Source organism: Choloepus didactylus, chromosome 16 (genome assembly GCF_015220235.1).
Source record: "Choloepus didactylus isolate mChoDid1 chromosome 16, mChoDid1.pri, whole genome shotgun sequence".
Lineage (NCBI taxonomy): Eukaryota > Metazoa > Chordata > Mammalia > Pilosa > Megalonychidae > Choloepus > Choloepus didactylus.
In genome coordinates, this window is record NC_051322.1 from 72,748,782 (window position 1) to 72,768,990 (window position 20,209).

Sequence of the window (20,209 nt, forward strand, 5' to 3'; positions counted from 1 at the left end):
TGTACTTATTGAAATTAATTTTGACCTTAATGTAATACCATTATCCATACTATTTTCCCAATTAACAAAAGGAATATTGTAACTTCCCTTTGTTGCTTTCACCTAACCTGTATTATTAGGATAGAAAAACTATTGAGAGGTAACTTTAAAAGCAAGTGAGCAATGTTTCAACCAATTCCAATTTCAATGCCAATTGCTAATTAAAAAGACTTGAGTAAACCCATAGAAAAATAATTGAAGAAGAGCTGTCCTAAGATAATGCACACAAACCAACATAGTCTATTTAATAAAAATATTTAATGCTGCCAAAAAGTATAAAAATACAGTAGGAATGGCAGTACAATACAAAGTAGTCTTTCCTAATTTTTTTTTTTTTTTTTACATCTTTCTACATTTCATACACGCATTAGAAAACGCTTGACAATACATCCAATCAAAGGGTCTGCACAGTCTTCTGCTGGTGGTACTCTTCGTTCCCTGGTGTAAGGTTTACTTTGTAAACAGACAACTGTGAGGCAAGCTACAGGCTTATCAGGCCTCACTTTGGTTTCCGGAGTGGGCTTCGGATCTTGCTTTTGCACATCAATGGTTCAAAATTTATAGCTGCAGAATATTCTCAAGTCATGAATTTTAGGTGTCTGTCAATCTTGGCCTAAAACATAAAATAAGAAGTCATCTATTCAATGCATTTTGACCAAACACACAGACATACAAAGGTACACACAAACACACAAGGACTAACAATGAACTGAAAAGGCAACTAAAAATCCTTCCAAAGCATCGCATCCAACCACTAAGTGCCGCAATGTTGATTGCGGCGAAATGGTGTAAGCACTCAGAGTCCCAGAGGAACTGATGGTGAGGTAGACTTCTTTGAGAATTACTATGTCCCTTATTCCTCTTAACATCAAGAAATGAGCCCCATGTGAGAAACTGGCAGACAGGTTTTTAAAAATGGACACACAACCATTTCTCAAGATTACATGGTGTGTGCTAGACTTACCCATACTTTGGAATTGAATGCAAAAGTCTAATCCAATTTGGACCTCCACTGTATGTTATCAATGTAGTGTTTGAAAATAAAGTTGGTCTACATTTTTAAAAGTCACAGATTGTTAGCAGCATACTTTTTATTCTGAAGGATAATACTAATGATTATAGCAATATAGAACTTAAGTGACATGGCATTTAATTTACTATCACTAGAAAAGAAAACAGACATAAAATAGAATTTAATGTCCACAAATAAAAATTAATGAGTTTTAAAAAGCCTTAGACAGATGAAATGACTACTGTAAAGCAGCTGAGTTTTTGATGTTATTTTGGTATGTGTGACTCACTGAACCTTTTGGAGAGGGTATCTGCATTTCCATTCGTCTGCCAACTTCCCTCACTCTAACACACACACACAGAGAAACACCAAATTCAAATTCTTGTCATTATTGTATCGCCACATCAATAGATAGGACATAAACATAAAAATCCTGGGAATAAGCCTTCTCCCTGCCTGCTTCCCCGAAAGGAAAGTATAACTGTACCAAGCACCCTGCTGTCTTAACAGCCCTTTACTCAGATGCCCAAAACCAATGAAGAGTCAAGGCCTCGAGAAAACATTACCATCAGATACATGTGGGTCACAAAACTACCCGTTATGGAGACCTCCAGAACCCTGAACCACAGGGGTTGATGTGAGGAAAGGTATCTCCTATTTGCTCTGACTGCAATAAATGCTGATTTCCCTGCATTCAGAAAAGTTTGCTCTTTAAAACAAAGAAACTTAGTCAAAATGAATGAAAGAATGGTTTTAGAGAATATTCTGATGTACCAGTAGTTCTCTGGCTCAGTAGTCATTCAGACTGTTTCATGAAGTTTTTAGGGAATAACTTTCATTTGCTGTACTTCAAAAATAAAGATTACTTTCGCTTTCAACAGGTAAGAGTGGTTGTGTAATATTTTCGCATTTAAATGCTTGGTTTAAATATCCCATAAAAACAGAAAGCATGAACTTTGGAGGTACCGGAGTCCCACAGTCTAGCGTTTGACTCAGCTGTCATGTACTGGCTGTGCAAGCTTGGGTGCGTTACTTATTCTGTGACTTAAGTTTTCTTATCTGAAGATAGGGGCAACATTATAGATCTAGAAGAGGTGGGATGCAGAGTCAAGTTAGATTATGTACTTAAACTGGCAGAATTCTAGGTGTTCATGTACACTGATGTACTTCCCACGCAGTGTATTAAAGATACAAGTACCAACGATCAACTATCTTTTATAACTAAGAGACAGTATTTAAAAGAAATTCACTTATTTTTTTCTCTGTAAATATTGTAGTGGGGGGTAAGAAAATTAGATAAAATTAGGAATGGTAACTGCTTTAAAATGCTTACTTAACTGCAAGACTAAAAAGACAAATGAGTAGTTTTTTCCCTCTTTGTCTCTGGAAAATCCTAACATGTTCGCTTGAAACAATTTTTGCTCCTTTACTCAAGGCAAAAATAAAATGAGAGCAAACAAATCAAATGAAACTGGTCGTGCTTGGTGCTTTACTGGGTAAGGCGCTGTCCGACAGGGCTGGTGCTGGGATGGCACTTGCTTGCCAAGCCGGCTCCATACCCAAAGTAACAGAAAATCAACCTTCATCAAAAGTACCTTCTGTCACTGGATGTCCACATTAGATTTCACTGAAATGAATCAAGGGTAATCACAAACTTCTCTAAGATAAGCGAAACACTGCCATAAGGACACAATCAGCTTCCCTAGGTTCTCTCTCCTGAATTTCAATGAAATATCAACAGCAACATGCCTGAAAAATCTACAACATATTAGAGCAACAATAAAGAATTTGAAGCTTTTCTTAAAAAATAGTTTCTATAAAGAAAAAAAAATTCCAATAGCTTCCTCAAACATATTTATGGAACATATAAACAAACAGTATTAAAGTAGGCTCTGTCAGTAATATCCTACTCCTAAATTCTATAATTCCCACATTCCACTAGAAATTATAAAATCAAACTACAAAAAGCTCCACAGACAGAATTTCCACTCGTCCCTGATGCACTGCCCGGAGATGGCCCGTGGTGAAGGCAAAGCCTCACAGCCAAGGAAGCCCTCCCAGGACTCACTGCTCACGCTCAGAAGTGCCCGGGCAGGGGACGGACAGCACCTGACATGAGGCAGGGTCAGCAGTGGCGCAGAGGGGAGTGTGTCTGCCAGAACCCGAGGGGCAGAGGGGGACAACCAACTCGGGGGCGTCGCAGGGACCCACAGGCAGGAGGCTCCGTGCTGCCCTGGGGCAGTGGGGAGACATTCAGAAACGGCCCGCTGCCAAGGGGACAGCAGATGGCCACCACACACCATTTTCCTGTAAGTTTTTAGCTTAGAACACTGACCAAAGAGGAGTAAAACAGCTTCAATTCCCAAATCTGGATGAATATCAAAACGGCTATTTTCAGGGCTCAGCACAGAACACAGCAAACACGTGTTTGGATCTAGACTTGGGATTCCTTGGTAAAGCAGGACTGATGGGAGTTTACACAATTTGAATCTCTTATCCCTCAGACACGTCACTGGAACAAGAGGGGCCATGCTTCCAGGACGTTCCAGGGCGTTTGTGGTGTGAGAGGCTGTGGGGTTGCTGGCCCATGAACACTGCTTTGGAGACAGGCCTGAGGACAAATGGAATCAAATCCGAACAGATAAACCAGAGGAAAAGAGCGAAATGGTTTTAACTCCAGAGAAGATAGTACAGGGAGTGACCAAGACCTGTATCTCAAGTCATGAAAAGATAATTTTATTCCATGAAAAAATGTTAAGTCTCTATTTCTCAAAATTTTACTTCTAAGATTCTGTGCTCCCATCATCCAAATAAGTCAAACCACATACTTATAAAAAGTGCTTCTTAAAGCCAAGTCTTTATTAGATGTTGATGTACAACTGAGAATGTGAATGGGCATTTCTGCTACACCCTTCCTTCCAAACTGGGGTCCCTGCCACCGGTGGGGCTGGGTGCCCCCCCTACACCCTCTCCCACTGCAAACCCACGTGTGAGCCTGCTGGAAGGGAAGATAAACCAACAGGTACGGGAGGCCTGAGGCCTCAACTCTTGCCTGAACGTAGGAAGAAATGGGACTCCATAAGACGTGTATTTTGAGAGTTCACTTAAAAATCAAGGCAGACTAGATTTTTAAAAAAATCTGTACAATAAACAGGCACTTTGGAGATGTAGGTACTCACTCAAATAAAGAATACAATGACCAAGAAAAACATTCGTAATACCACCCAGTTCTGATCTGTGTCTGTTCATACATAATCTAGTCTGAACAGTGTTTTTCTAAGGAGGTGTATGTTGCAAATATGTATCTTTCAGACTTACCTAATTCTAATTCTTAAATATACTAACATTTACACACATGAAGCTTTTCAACAACAGCTTTCAGCACCAGGCTTGTGGTGGGGGTTAAAAGGTCTGTACAGAGCGTGGTACAGCGGAGGGAAGCCACCGTCCCTCTACATCAATGTCAACACTGGCCCCTAACCCAGGCCATAAGCTAACTACATTTTAAGCCAGAATATTGTGTGTGTGTGTGTGTGTGTGTGTGTTTGTGTGTGTATATATTTTTTTTCTTTTGATTCTTACCATCAAGTCTAGTTTATTTAAGACACAGGGGTCAAGCACAGGAGCAGAGAAATAACTTAAAGAGATACAACTCCTTCCTCTGACACACCTGCTTAGCAGAGCTATTTATAAAGAAGATGAATACAAGTTGGGTTTTTTTTTTGTTTTTTTTTTAACTTCCTTTCTCTTGTTTATTCCTTGGTAGAAATATTAATACAGATCAAAACCTAGAACAGGAAAAGAACAAAGAGGTAGAAAACTTGGCAAATAAAATCTCCTCTTAACATGAGCAAACTGTCTTTACAGTTGTTCTTAAGTTCTCTGTGTACTTCTGCATATAACCTGAGTTATAATTTTACATAGTATATGTATGCAAGCATATATAAGGATTGGTAGTAGGTTAGCATAAAACAATACTTGTCCAAATTCGGAAAGGAACATGTAACCAGTTGTGTAGCCAGAAAAGAAGGAATTAAACCAAAGGTTGCTCTGGGCTTACTAGGAGGGATCGATAACTGCCAGAATGGAAAGTAATTAGCTAAGTAAACATTCATTCTCTGAAAATGATAAAGCCTCTGTTTTTTAGCTTTTTTCCTTCCTTAACCAATTCAAAAAGCAATACTATCTCATCAATAGTCAAACTACACTTTCATGTTCTCTCTTTGACTGGCAGATATCACGTGATACAGAGCTGGGATGATGACGACGATGATGGGCACCGAAACACACCAGCATATATTTTTATTAATTAGTAAATAGTGCCTACCAAAAATAGTTTTACTGGTAAAACCTGCTGTTCAACGGTAGCCCCAGGGATCTCGGAGGAGGAAAAATGACTGACCCTTGTGGAAGGTTGTCAGTAAGTGTTCACTACACTGAATGTTATTTAAAAAGTGCATTGCCACCACCACTGACCGCCAAGGAGGACAAAAGGCGGAGGAAAAGCAAAGCTGGAACCACATGAGCCGAATCCTGGGAAGTGGCTCTCCTTGCAGCAAGGCGGCTCTCCTTGCAGGGAGGTGGCAGGTGCCCCCTGTTGGCACGGATCCACTACGAAGTCTTTACCGTTTTGTTTGAGATGTCAACTGGAAATCAATACGCTCTAACCATATTTGACTCGAAGAGTAATGTACAGTATTTTAGCAAAGAAACCAAGACAACTTAGAGGGAAATATTTTTAAACAGAAAGTGACCTAAAATGTAAGGGTCTTGATGCCTGGACACATGCCTAATGCAGACAGACAAAAGGAAACCTCCTTCTTAACCTCCTCTCCATTGCAAGGTTACAGGACTCAGTGATACTGAATTAGGACACAGGCACAGTTAGAGAAACCTTATTTAATAGGTAGTACCACCTCCATCCTGTTTTCAATACTTTCAGCATAATCTGACACATTCAGGAATGCTACCTTAAAAATAACTAAGCCTTATGCAGACATCCTAAGTGGTATACAAAGTAAATAAAGCAGAGGTGCTCTGTTAAAAGTAAAGGTTGGCAACTTGGGATTCTTCCTGTCACCTCCTGGTGGTCCCCTCTCCCTTGAAATCCAGAGAGTACGGTTTGAAAACCACTGAAATAATATGTACTCTCTCTCTTCTGGCAATTAAATTTATAACTATTTAAAGTTTAAGTAAAATGAGTTAAATAAGTTAATAAGTCAAACGAGTCAAACAAGTCAACACTGAATATTGAAATGTTGGTATCTGAAGAAAGCAAGCACCCAAAAGAGTAAATTCATTAAACAATATGTTTTGAAAAAACTCATTAAGAAGTTAAAGGGACAATGTAAAGTTTGCACATGATACTATTTATTGAAGTAGAAAAAAACTTGAAAAAAAAAACTTTACTTCAAAACTTCAGTCCAATAAACTGAAATCATGGATAATAAAAGGCTGCTTCTTACTTTTATTTCCTAAATCATGTTTTACCCCAATTATAAATTAGGGTAATTACAGTGAAATTTTCAGGAAAATAAACAATATTATTAATGGGTTTTACAGAAACCAATTTCTTTACAAAGTCTTGATAAACTGTTACCTGACTATCCCAGTAAGGAGAATTTTCCTTCAAAGATATTTTCAGGGGAAATATTTGTTTGTTTGTTTTTTATTGGGAAAACTGTAAAACAAAAGAAATGCAAATATATATAGTAAAAATTGCCTCTTCAGAGTTCTAACTACTTGTATCAAACTTGTCTTTAGGAAAATGGAAAATGTATCCAGTACAATTGAAACAACATACAATTTGTTATTTTATAGTAACAGATTTTTCAAAAGTACATTTAGCTACAAAAGTTAAGATTAAATAGGTACTTATAAAATGTATTTATCCTGAAATGCGTCAGAATATAAAACGTTGCTGCCCATGTCAATGGTACATTATACATTACACGCATTATTTAAAGGTAATTTTCTTTCCATTAATAACATAGAAAAAACCAAATTATTTATTGCTTATATCAAGTGCATGTTAAAATCCAGATAGCCTCCCAAAACAGATCCTTGTGATAAAGGATTTCCCAATCTGGTCAGGTAAAATACTACATTTAACATGTGTGAATACAGGTGCAAAATGTACCAGGTTTTTAACAAACATCAATGTCTTTATTTTATGAAGCTATTTACAGTCTGCGTTTCAGAGGAACCTGCAGTCAATAGTCCTGAGATGCTGGGCCCGAGCCTGGCAATATCGCTTATCGGGGCGATGGCTACTCTACTGCACCATTTCCGGGACAGGAGGAGTTTCCTGCTAACAGACAAACCCTTGTGATTAACGAGCACTGTCAGCTCCTGCTGCAGAAGCTTGCTGTGCAAAATTAATGGTTATTTATAGGGCATTCTGCTGAGAAAAGAGTGTCCAGCCAACAAAAGCGCCAACCAAAATGACCAACACAAACCCCATCTTAGTGAGAATAGGTTGCCAATATAACCACCTTTTTCTTTTCCGTTCAGTCTCATTTAGCCTCTGCTTCATCTGCTGCACCTTCTGAGCTGTGTTAGCTCTTCTGTCCTCTCGAATACGTTTCCGAAGAACACTAGGAATAAACAAAAAGAAATAAAAACGAGTGCACAGCAGGATTTTGCTCCTCTAATACAGGGCACATATGCTCAAATGAAACCACAGCCACCCACATCACTTTCATGTCATTCAAATAACAGAACAAAAATGCAAAAAGCATTTAGACTATCTGTGTGACACCTGAGACCCAGAGCTAGAGTTTGGCAGCTACGAATGTCAGTATTATCCCATGCAGCAACTGTTAGACACGCTGAAAAAGAGCTCAGAATTCAGTCAGAGATTGAATGACGCACATCTGGTTAGGACTAAGGCAAGTCAGACTAAAGGGTAAAGGATGATACTGATTGTGTTTTAAAAACTTCAAATTCTCTGTGAGATCAAAGGGAAGAAATGTTTATTTGGTGCAAAATCTGCAGAACACCAAATAATATAAGTTGTATGGTCAGTTTATTTAAACATCTTAATTACATGGAACTTTGAATAGGGAATGAGATCTTGTTGGTTTGTACCAGTCAGTGTACAAACTTAGGAGAGGCTAAGCCTACTTACAATTGTGCCTAGGAATCACCCCCAGAGAACCTCTTTTGTTGCTCAGATGTGGCCTCTCTCTCTAAGCCAACTCTGGAGGTAAACTCACTGTCCTCCCAGCTATGTGGGACATGACACCCAGGGGTGTAAATAATCCTGGCAATGTGGGACATGACTCCTGGGGATGAACCTGGACGTGACCTCGTGGGACTGAGAAAGTCTTGACCAAAAGTGGGAATAAAAATGAAACAAGATTAAGTTTCAGTGGCTGAGTGATTTCAAATCGAGTTGAGAGGTCATTCTGGAGGTTGTTCTTATGCATTGTATAGACATCCCTTTTTAGTTTTCAGAGTACTGGAATAGCTAGAAGGAAATACCTGAAACCATTGAACTGCAACCAGTAGCCTTTATTCTTGAAGACAACTGTATAACTATGTAGCTTACATTACACTGTGTGACTGTGTGATTGTGAAAACCTCATGGCTCATATTCCCTATGTCCAGTGTACGGACAGATGAGTAGAAAAATAGGAACAAAAATTAAATGGATAATAGGGGGGATGGGATGTTTTGGGTGTTTTTTACTCATGTTTTTATTTATTTATTTTTGGAGTAATGAAAATGTTCAAAGGTTGATTGTGGTGATGAATGTACAACTATATAATGGTACTGTGAACAACTGATTGTACACTGTGATGATTGTAGGGTATGTGAATATATCTCAATAAAATTGAATTTAAAAAAAGGGGGGGAGAAGCCTCAATATTCTAAATGGTCTAGAGATATACTCTGGTAACTCAGCAGCAATTTCTGGTACAATTTTACATTAATACTTTTTAACAGGGCCTGGAAAGAAGCAAGGTGCGCTGTTTGTTGCACTTGTGAGCTGTCTTCACCAGCCATCAGAAGCAGGAGTGGGGAAACAAGCACCTGGCCCCTTGCAGGTGTGCACCTGGCTTCACCAAGGCCTCTGACAGCTGGTGTATCGTAAGCAGTTTCATGACTTCTCCATGGTAGCTCCTAGTGCTCTGTTTGGCCTGACCTATCTCCAGTTCCATTTTCCAATTCAATACAGAATTTTTGTTTCAATGGCAGCTCTTTGACTCTCGAGATACATGGTCCTAAGACTACATAAAGAAGCATGGCTGATGGCAACACAAGTCACTAGTTTTTTCCTTTAAGAAAATAGCAAAATCTTTCTCCTCCTTTCATTTGTCATTGCCTATGTTACGGCAAAAACCTGTTTTCTCTGACTCTGAATTACTTTAAAAACATTATTGCCAAAGTTATTTTTCTAAAGTATAGCTTTAATCATGTGCCTTGATTTATTTTTTTAAAATCTAGAATTCCTTTTCCGTGCCTACTAAATTAAGAGCCAACTTTTTTTTTTTTCTGACCAAAAATGTTTAACCTGAATCCAATCATGGAGAAACAATAGGGAGATCCAGATTGTGGGTCATTCTAAAAGAGTCTGGAGTCCTTAATCTGGATATTAAAGGAACCAATGGGTTCTGTCAGCCACATACAATGTGTGGTCTGCAAACAAATCTGGGTTTGGTTTTTTTTAAAGCTATAAAGGATGGGATCAGAAAAATATTCTAAAGTTAGATATGGCAATGGTTACACAACTCTCTTTTCAAAAAAAAAACAGTTGAAATGTATACTTTAAAAGGGTGAACTTTATGATATATAACATATCTCAATAATGCTACTTTTTAAAAAGGTATAAACGGGAATTTTAAAGACAACTGTAGAAATTTGAATACTGACTATATATTAGTTAATTTCACTTTATTGATGCTAAATTTCTTGGGTATACTGGGACTCCCATATATTGCGGATGGGAATGTAAAATGGTGCAGTGCTTTGGAAACAGTTTGGCAGTTCCTTAAAATGTTAAACATAGTTACCACCATTATTCCTTTAGCATTATTCCCAAATTGTCCAAAACTGGAAACAAACCAAATGTCCATCAACTAACTAACAGATAAATAAAATGTGGTATATCCATACAATGGAATATTATTAGGCAATAAAAAGGAATGAAGTACTGATATTGTTACAAATGGATGAGGCTTGAAATGATCATGCTAAGTAAAAAAAGTCAGTTACAAAGACCACATATTGATTTCATTTATATAAAATATACAGAAGAGGTAAATCTATAGAAAGAGAAAGCAGATCAGGGGTTGCTTGGCATTTGAAGCCTTCCACAGGGTTCTAACCTGACTTTCCAATCTTCTCCTGCTATGTATTTGCTCCAATAGCTTTCTGTTTTCTCCAAATTTGTTCCCTGCTAAGTGGGAAAATTTTCCTTCTCATTGGTCCTCTCATTTCAATTCTATGCTCATATCATCTCTTTTCTCACTTCCTATAGTCCTTCTATTTTTCTAATCATATGGCATTTAATTTAGAGTATATAACTTACGTTGCTAATCTGAATACTCATTTTGTCCAATATACGAGTAACTTGGGGACTATCCCTTGCGGATCTGTTTATCCTACGGAGCTTTATCATGTCTTTTTCACTTTTACTTATCATATGTATGGGTATCCCTGGCTATCTACACTCTGGGCATCTGCTATAGAAACTTACAAAAATTAGTATCTAAAATTCACTATCTAGATTGGGGACTCACTAGGACAAATATAGACACGCCTGTAGTGATATATAGAAGTATATGGAACACCTCTGCCAGGAGCCTGGGGCACCATCAGCTGGGATCCAATTTAGATAGAATCTTTAACTTAATAATTCATTTTTTATTTTCACTGCAGTGTAGAAGGCAATTATATTCCCTGAGTGTTACATGGTTATATAATTATTGTTTTAAATACTTTGTTATATAGGAGTTTTCAGTTTTTTTTTTTTTTTTTTTTTTTTGGTATTTGGGGAAACTGGTTATGGTTTTGGCTGGAATTAGATCACATTATAACTCTTCCCATTTAAAAGAATGAAATATGGGCTCTTGTTTTCAAAAGTGCACTAATTCAACATATTCTCAGGGGTGGACTGATGCAAACACCAAGGGATTCCAGAGAAGTAACGCCTATTTCCAATTTTTGATACAATACAATCTTCCTTTGTCTGGCTGGCCCTAAGGAAATTATGCCCATGTAATAACCTGCCACATGGAACCTGGTCAGGTTTTCCTGTACCTGGATATGATTTAGGCCACATGCTGCGGGGGTTGCCTCCCGTGGAACCTGACCCATGGCAGAGCAGAGCATGTGAAATTCCTCACGCTCACACACACAGCCTGCACTGCCAATTCAGGGCTTGGCAGGCAAGCTGTGCACAACATGAATACACAGAAGAAGGCTTTGAGAAAGTCAAGAAATATTCTAACTTTTCAAAGATACAAGTGTTCTCCATTCTTAGTGGGATGCCTTATAATTGAGAACATTGGCTTTCCAACTTTGACGGCACCGTATAGTAAGAAATACCTTCCCATCACAACAGAGCAACCATACACAGTAAATGTGTAAAAACACAGATTTTATACATAAATGTACATACAAAAAAATAGGTTGAAAATACTTATAGTTACTATTTTTGATACTCTGATATTTCTGTTCTATTTACTTCTCAAAAAATGCTTTTTATAACCTACTAAATTAATTTCATGATTACGGGATTGCACACTTCATTTGAAAAACACTGCTTTGGAGGATAATGAATAATGAAAATTAAGACAGTAAGTATTGTGATCTATTCCTTTGAATATCTTAAATTCTTTTGGTAAGATTTTGATATTATTTTATTAGGATCTTTAATGCAAAAATACCCGTTTATTATTGGTATTTTTATTGGGGCTGAGCAATAACTTTTTAAAGGGTAAGCTTTATTTTATGTGCCAATCCGAGCTCCTCCTTTACTTTTCTATAACTTTGCCCCATCAATTAGTTCTCTCTGCTCAGAATCTTTACTTTTCTGTTGGGTTCCCCTCCCTTACCCCTACCCCCTGCAATCAAACATGCACCAGTCTCATCTATCTAGGAGAAAAGAAAAAAGAAAACAACATGCGCATACACTCACACACTCCCCACAGAACAACCTTCTGCCTTCACTCTTCAGCTCTCAGCTAGTCTGTTGGTCTCTGTGCTGCCAACCCTGGATGAGCAGTTTAACCTGCCTTCAAGTACTCGTTACCCTTTTCCTCCCAAAGAATTTTCTTTAATGTCACCAATGACTAACTTATCACCAAATCCAACTTTTCTCTATTTGTGGGTCCTCATTCTTTCGCAATTTGGGGCTATGTTTTAATGACAACTGTGTTTTTAAAGATGAAAACTCAATGCTTCTAAAGTACTGAGGACACCATTTCAGTCATCAAGTCCATTAAGTCTGTTTTTAATTCCACAAATAGCACTAGCAAACAAACAAAAAAACCTGTGAAACATTAAGGATGTGGTGGAGGCGGGGCAAGATGGAAGCATAGAGAGGTATGGAACTCAGTTAGTCCTCTGGAGCAACTAATCAACAACCAGGAACAACTAGTAAATAATCTGGAACAACTGCTGGGGAACAACTGTGACTGCCCACACATCGTACATGAACCTGGATTGGGTGGAATGGGGGAGATCGCAGCATAAAATCTTTAAGTAAAAACTGCCGGGAGCCCCCGCACCCCCATGGCAGGCTGAGCTGTAAGACCTCACTGAGGAGAAAGCAGCAGTCCTGGAGCAAGCGAATATAGCTCAGCCCACCTCCAACTGGGGTTTTAATTAACAAATGTGGACTGCTGAATACAAGCTACAAACATAGACAAACCCTAACAAGCAGCAAAGTACCCTGAGGTCGTTCCCAGTGGAGAGGAGGTGGGGCTGATAGAAAAAAAAAAAACTAATTAAAAAAAAGAAGGAAAAATATAGAGGCTTTTAGAGACAACAGACCTTAAAGAGCCAGAAAACGCCTGTGCCCCAGGAAAGGGAGTCCACAAGACCAGATACTCTCTCTGACTGAAGGGTGAAACTGGAGGGCCATGGGCTGGCTCTGAAAAGAGGCTTTCTTTCTCTTTTTCTCTCTGTCAAACTGAGTGGCTCAGTGGAGAGAGCCTCAGACATTTTCAGTTCTCAGAGCTCTGACCCAGACAGGGGTGGAGATAACAGAGTCAAAGAGACAAAGGAGCTATTCAAATGGAGACTATAACTCTCTAGGGGGTGTATCTTCCCTGAGAGGAAGGAGGTGGGGCCCATCTCTAGTACCAGCCTTCCTTTCAGAACCCAGACCCCAGGGCCTGGGGGAAAACAGTCAAAACAGAAACAACTTAAACTGAGAAGTAAAGGGGCCACACCACTTTACACCAGTGGGGAGCGACAGGCTGACAGGAGCCACCCGCTGGGCAGGTTAGGAAAAGGAGACCTGCTAGAGGCCTACCAGGAAGGTCTGACAATCTTCTAAGATACAACCACAGGGAAACCTGAAACTGAATATAACCCCATTCTGAGATCTGAACCTATTCTGGTCTGGGAAAATCTGATTGAGGCAATCAAGGAACTAGATACCTAGAAAACAGAAAAGTACAAATTACACTAGGAAAAATGAAGATATGGCACAAAGGAACAAACTTACATCTCAAGATACAGTTGAGATATTGTTTCACTTTAATGAAACAATCAAAGATTTTCAAAGAAATATACTAGATCAATTCAAAAACAAGGTCAACAAATTTAGGGAAGATATGGCAAAAGAGATGAAGGATATAAAGAAAACACTAGGTGAACATAAGGTAGAAACAAAGCTTGAGAAAACAACTGGCAGAATCTATGGAAATGAAAGGCTCAACACAAGAGATGAAAGACCCAATGGAAACATAACAATAGCAGATCTCAAGAGGCAGAAGAAAACACTCAAGAACTGCAGAACAATCCTACGCACAAAAGAACAGATAGGGAAAAGAATGGAAAAATGGGAGCAATGTCTCAGGAAACTGAATGACAACATGAAGCACACGAATGTATGTGTCACGGGTGTCCCAGAAGGAGAAGAGAAGGGAGAAGGGGCAGAGGCAATAATAGAGGAACTAATCAATGGAAATTTCCCATCACTTATGAAAGACATAAAATTACAGATCCAAGAAACACAGCATACCCCAAACGGAATAGATCTGAATAGACCTACGCCAAGACACTTAATAATCAGATTACCAAACGTCAAAGACCAAGAGAGAATCCTGAAAGCAGCAAGAGAAAAGCAATCCATCACATACAAAGGAAGCTTGATAAGACTATGTGTGGATTTCTCAGTAGAAACCAAGGAGGCAAGAAGGAAGTGGGGTGATATATTTAAGATACTGAAAGAGAAAAACCACCAACCAAGAATCCTATATCTGGCAAAACTGTCCTTCAAATATGAGGAAGAGTTTAAAATATTCTCTGACAAACAGACAATGACAGAATTTGTGAACCAGATACCTGCACTACAGGAAGTACTAAAGGGAGCACTACAGACAGATAGGAAAAGACAGGAGTGAGAGGTTTGGAACACAATTTTGGGTGACGATAGCACAACAATGTAAGTTCACTGAAGGAAGATGACTTTGAGTATGGTTGAAAGACGAAGGTTAGGAGCATGTGGGACACCAGAAAGAAAGAGGAAAGATAAAGACTGGGACTATATAACTCAGTGAAACCTAGAATGTGCAACAATTGCGATAAAATGTACAAATATGTTTTTACATGAGGGAGAACAAATGAATGTCAACCTTGCAACATGTTAAAAATGGGGTGGTATTGGTGAAAAAAATACAACCAATGCAAACTAGAGACTATAGTTAACAGAAACATTTTATTATGCTTCCTTTAATGTATCAAAGGCAATATACCAAAGCTAAATGCCTATAAGAGAGGGACATAACAGAGGGGTATGGGACTCTTGGCATTGGTGATGCTGTCTCTTTTATTCTACTTTATTTTAGCTCTATCTTTCCTATTGCTTTTTAGCTGTAATTTTTTTCCTTTCTTTTTCTCTTTCTTTTGTCTCTCTCTACCTTCTTTGACTCTTCCTCCTTCTTTATGGAAGAAATGGAGATGCCCTTATATAGATAGTGGTGATGGTGGTGAATGCATAAATACGTGATTATACAGGGAACCATCGATTGTTTACTTATGATGAATGTATTATGTGTGAACAAAACCATCTTAAAAGAAAAAAAGAGAATGAATTGATGAAGAAACCTTGAGGGCATTATATTGAAATGGGTCAGACATAGGAGGACAAATATTGTGTGGTCTCACTGACATGAACTAATTATAATACGTAAACACATAGACATGAAATATAAGTTACCAGGATATAGAATAAGGCTAAAGAATTGGGAGCAGTTGCTTATTAAGATCAGAATGTTCAACTAGGCTGAACTTAAGCATTTGGAAATGGACAGAGGGGATGGTAGCATGTTGTTGTGCGAGTAACTCACAGTGCTGAATGGTGTGTGAAGATAGTAGAAAGGGAAAGCTTAAAGTCACGTATGTCACCAGAAGGAAAGCTGGAGGTTAAAATATGGGAATGTATAAAACAGTGAATCATGTGGTGGACTATGTCCATGATTAACTGTAAAATATTAGAAATCTCTTTCATGGGCTAAAACAAATGTATGACACTATAACTAGAAGTTAATAATAGAGGGGTATAGAGGGGAATACTATACCTATTGCAAACTATGTACTACAGTTAGTAGTATTTTAACATTCTTTCATCAACAGTAACAAATGTACTATACCAATACTATGCATCAATAATCGAGGGGGCGTGGTTAGGGGTATGGGCGGATTTGAGTTTTCTTTTTTGTCTTTCTTTCTTTTCTGGAGTAATGAAAATGTCCTAAATATTGAAAAAAAAAAATTAATTGTGGTGATGGATGCACAGCTGTATGATGGTACCATAGGCAACTGATTGTACACTTTGGATCTTTGGATGATTGTATGGTATGTGAACAATCTCAATAAAATTGAATTTAAAAAAATGTTAAGGATATGAAAATCTTATATTGAAAAAGATAAGTAATTTAAAACGTTATTTCTTGATTTAAAAGTACTATTTAAGGTGAAAAGAGAAGAAATAAATACTCTAAAACCACTAAAACTATGAATATGGAGTAACACTGCCAAGCCACAACAAACTCTTCCAATATAGTATATACTGACACATATACTAGATATCACAATATGTTCACTTTTATAAAACTTCAAGTTTGTAACTTCCATATTGGGAAAAAATAGAAGTGAAGCTAGAGTATAGGAGACTGACTATTTTCACTGTAACTCCAAGATCTCCATGTAACAAATATGACAACATAAAATTTCCCACATAAAAAGCATACTTGACAAAAAGAAAAGGAAAATTACAGAGATACAGAAAGAAGTGAGGAAGTAAAACAGCTCATTCACTCTGGTTAGAGATTTGCTCCTCAGGATAACAGCTTCCTAGTGTGTGTGACATAATTTAAGCCTTAGAAATTTAATTTTTCCAATTTAAAATTCTGAATAGTTAATACATTCACATGGATTCAAAAATCAGAAAGCATAAAAGGGAATTTTAGGTGATTTTTTTAAGGAGACTTTTTTATTTCTCCTATAATGGAAATAAGTTTAAATAAATATCACAAATATTTTACAATGTTATTAAAGGCATATTATTACATAACTACAGCACAACCATTATACAACTGCACAAATGGCAGGTTAAAGTATTCATACCATCTATTTTCTGTACCATATCATACATTTTACCACCTAATTATATCAACCTTTGCATTCAGTTATTATTGTTTGAAACCACTTTTCAACTGGTTTATGTCTGTAAGTATTGGCTTAACAAGACTGAAAACTTCTGGGAATAATGATGTCATCATATACTACTTACATACCTTTAGCTAGTAAGTAAATGATTAGGTCTACATTACTTCACATCCACTGAATTTATTGGAAAAAGATAAAAAAAATAAAGGGGTGGGGTGGGGTCTCCTCTTTTCAAGCATATCCCTGCAGCCAGCTCACCTCTCACTGTTTTCCTCCACAGTATCTTGCGTTTTAGAGGACAATCCTGTACATCTGTCACCTGCCAGTTTTTCTTCTTCTAAGACTATTCTGTTCCCATTGTATTTTTCAGTCATTATTTTGGTTGGTGACAGATCAAAAGCAGGAGATAAATCTTCCTTAGAAAGTTCTTTCCACCGTTTCTAGGTAGGGAAGAGACATGAAAAACAAAGGCAAACAGTAAAAATGTGGTTATCCTTAAATAAAAAGGATTTATGAATTGAAATTTCATAGTTAACTTAAGAAAACCCAGTCATTTCCACAGATGAATGAAAAATAAAAAAGCCCTGTATCACACCACAGCTCTTCTAGATATGCCTATTTTAAGTTCAGAAATTAAAAACTAATAAAGAGTTCAATATTTATGAATGCAGTATATAGCTGAATACAATAATCTTAATAAAATCTAGTGGGATTTTACCTATTTGAGACAAATTATACTCGAGTCCCACTATAACATGAGTCATAGTAAGAAGATTGTAGCCCAAGCCAGATTTTGCGGGACACTCCTAACCCACTGTAAAACCGCAGGTGTGCAACATGTAGATGGGACCTGGTCCTTCTTGCTCCTTGCCCCATGCAGCCTAGTGGAAAGCACCTGTGAGAGCCCTAGGTGGGTCCTGACGATCCCAAAGGACTGCTGGCTGGCTTTGCCCACCAGATCAGGGTAGCTGCCCACCCCTTCCAGCATGCCTGGGCCTCAGAATAGAGGAAAAGACAGGCAGGATACAGGGATTCCAAGTTTCTCCTCTCTGAAAATGCGATGCCACGATCTACCTTGGGTGGCTGCTGGGCTGCTCCATGCCAAGTGCATGAGGAAGTGCCTATACCACATCTGACAATTGCTACTTCCCTCTGTCCTCACTGCTACCATTCCTGGGCAGAGAGGTGGGGAAGAAGAGGTATCAAGTGCACCTGGGACCCTGGGATACGAAAGCAGGGACCCCTGTGCAGGCTGAGGAGGCTGGGGACACTGTTTCCCCAGGTCCCTCCCAGCGGTCATGTGGACACCACTATCCATCTCTACCCAGAAAGGCCATGGCCACGGTGGTGGCAGCCAGAGCCAGTGGTTCTGATGACCTGTGACTCTGACCCTGGCTCACAGCCACGGTATGGACAGGACTAGGCCCCCTGAGGCGGTCCGGATCCCATTATGGAAGCAAGAAGTCTCAGACGGAATGAATTAGGGACCCTCAATGCACTGCCTGAGGATTTTAATGATTTTGAACAGATTCATAACTTACACTTTTCTGGCATTTATAGAACACATGATCCCTGGAGTTACTTTTGTGCAAAATAGCACTGCTAAAAGCAATGCATGTGTATTTAGATTAAAAACGAAAAAAAAAAAAAACCAAAAACTCTGGAAAAACCATTCATTCAGTGGATTAACTAGTTTCTCATGTGTCTCAGTATCATGGAAGAGGAATTAAAAAGAAAAAGGCATTTTACCACGTTCCATTTTTCCCAGATATGGCTACTTTATTAAGTTGTACAATTAATGCATCTGTTTGGTTTTAATAGCTGATTTATGAAAGACGTACAGCACGTGAAAGTCTATAATTTGTTAGATCTGGGGGATGGTACAATTTGGCTGGAAGATACAGCCCCCAAGAGAGAAGGCTGGAAAGGAGGCAGACTTCTCTGAGCTTAACTGAGGAGCCGCGGAAAGAACTGGATGATGGTCCGAAGCAAGGGCCTTAAAATGGCTCTAGCCATGTCCAGGAAGAATATTTTGCCAATAGTTAGGAAACAACTACAATGGAATACAAGAAGTGAGATATTTTCACTTAAGATGGCTGCATCGGAGAGGCGGGGCAAGATGGCAGACTGGTGAGCTGTATGTTTTAGTTACTCCTCCAGGAAAGTAGGTAAAAAGCCAGGAACTGCGTGGACTGGACACCACAGAGCAATCTGTCTTTGGGCATACTTCATACAACACTCATGAAAACGTGGAACTGCTGAGATCAGCGAAATCTGTAAGTTTTTGCGGCCAGGGGACCCGCGCCCCTCCCTGCCAGGCTCAGTCCCGGGGGAGGAGGGGCTGTCAGCTCCAGGAAGGAGAAGGGAGAATTGCAGTGGCTGCTCTCATCGGAAACTCATTCTACTGATTCAAACTCCAACCATAGATAGACTGAGGCCAGACACCAGAGACTCTGAGAGCAGCCAGCCCAGCAGAGAGGAGACGGGCATAGAAGGAAAACAACACGAGAAGCTCCAAAGTAAAAGCAGAGGATTTTTGGAGTTCTGGTGAACACAGAAAGGGGAAGGGCGGAGATCAGGCCTTGAGGCGCATATGCAAATCCCGAAGCAAGGCTGATCTCTCTGCCCAGGGCACCTTTCCTTAATGGCCCTGGTTGCTTTGTCTATTAGCATTTCAATAACCCATTAGATCTCTGAGGAGGGCCGTTTTTTTTTTTTTTTTTTTTTTTAAATCCTTTTTGCTTTTTCTAAAACAATTACTCTAAGAAGCTCAATACAGAAAGCTTCAAAGAATTGAAATTTGGGCACGTCAAGTCAAGAGCAGAACTAAGAGAGCTCTGAGACAAAAGGCAATAATCCAGTGGCTGAGAAAATTCACTAAACAACACAACTTCCCAAGAAAAGGGGGGTGTCCGCTCACAGCCACCATCCTGGTGGACAGGAAACACTCCTGCCCATCGCCAGCCCCATAGCCCAGAGCTGCCCCAGACAACCCAGTGTGACGGAAGTGCTTCAAATAACAGGCACACACCACAAAACTGGGCGTGGACATTAGCCTTCCCTGCAACCTCAGCTGAATGTCCCAGAGCTGGGAAGGGGGAGCAGTGTGAATTAACAGAGCCCCATTCAGCCATCATTTGAGCAGACTGGGAGCCTCCCAACACAGCCCAGCAGCCCAGAACTGCCCTGGGGGGACGGCACTCACCTGTGACATAGCACAGTCATCCCTCAACAGAGGACCCGGGGTGCACAGCCTGGAAGAGGGGCCCACTTGCAAGTCTCAGGAGCCATACGCCAATACCAAAGACT

The 20,209-nt window shown here is 39.1% G+C and overlaps 1 protein-coding gene across 3 annotated transcripts in view; it reads right to left on the minus strand.

The window, feature by feature from the left end:
* Positions 1-278: 278 nt before the first annotated feature.
* The window catches only part of PTPN2 (protein tyrosine phosphatase non-receptor type 2), a 104,211-nt gene continuing 84,280 nt past the window's right edge, over positions 279-20,209 (minus strand). The window contains exons 8-11 of one of the 3 annotated variants that reach the window (XM_037805569.1): positions 17,159-17,340; positions 7,546-7,647; positions 6,651-6,731; positions 279-652 (exon numbers count right to left, since the gene is read on the minus strand). In XM_037805569.1, coding sequence (XP_037661497.1) covers positions 6,692-6,731; positions 7,546-7,647; positions 17,159-17,340 — 324 coding nt within the window. In that variant the 3' untranslated portion in view covers positions 279-652; positions 6,651-6,691. Of the gene's footprint in view, positions 653-6,650; positions 6,732-6,761; positions 7,648-17,158; positions 17,341-20,209 lie in introns of those variants that run through there. The other 2 variants (XM_037805570.1, XM_037805568.1) reach the window with 2 other exon arrangements.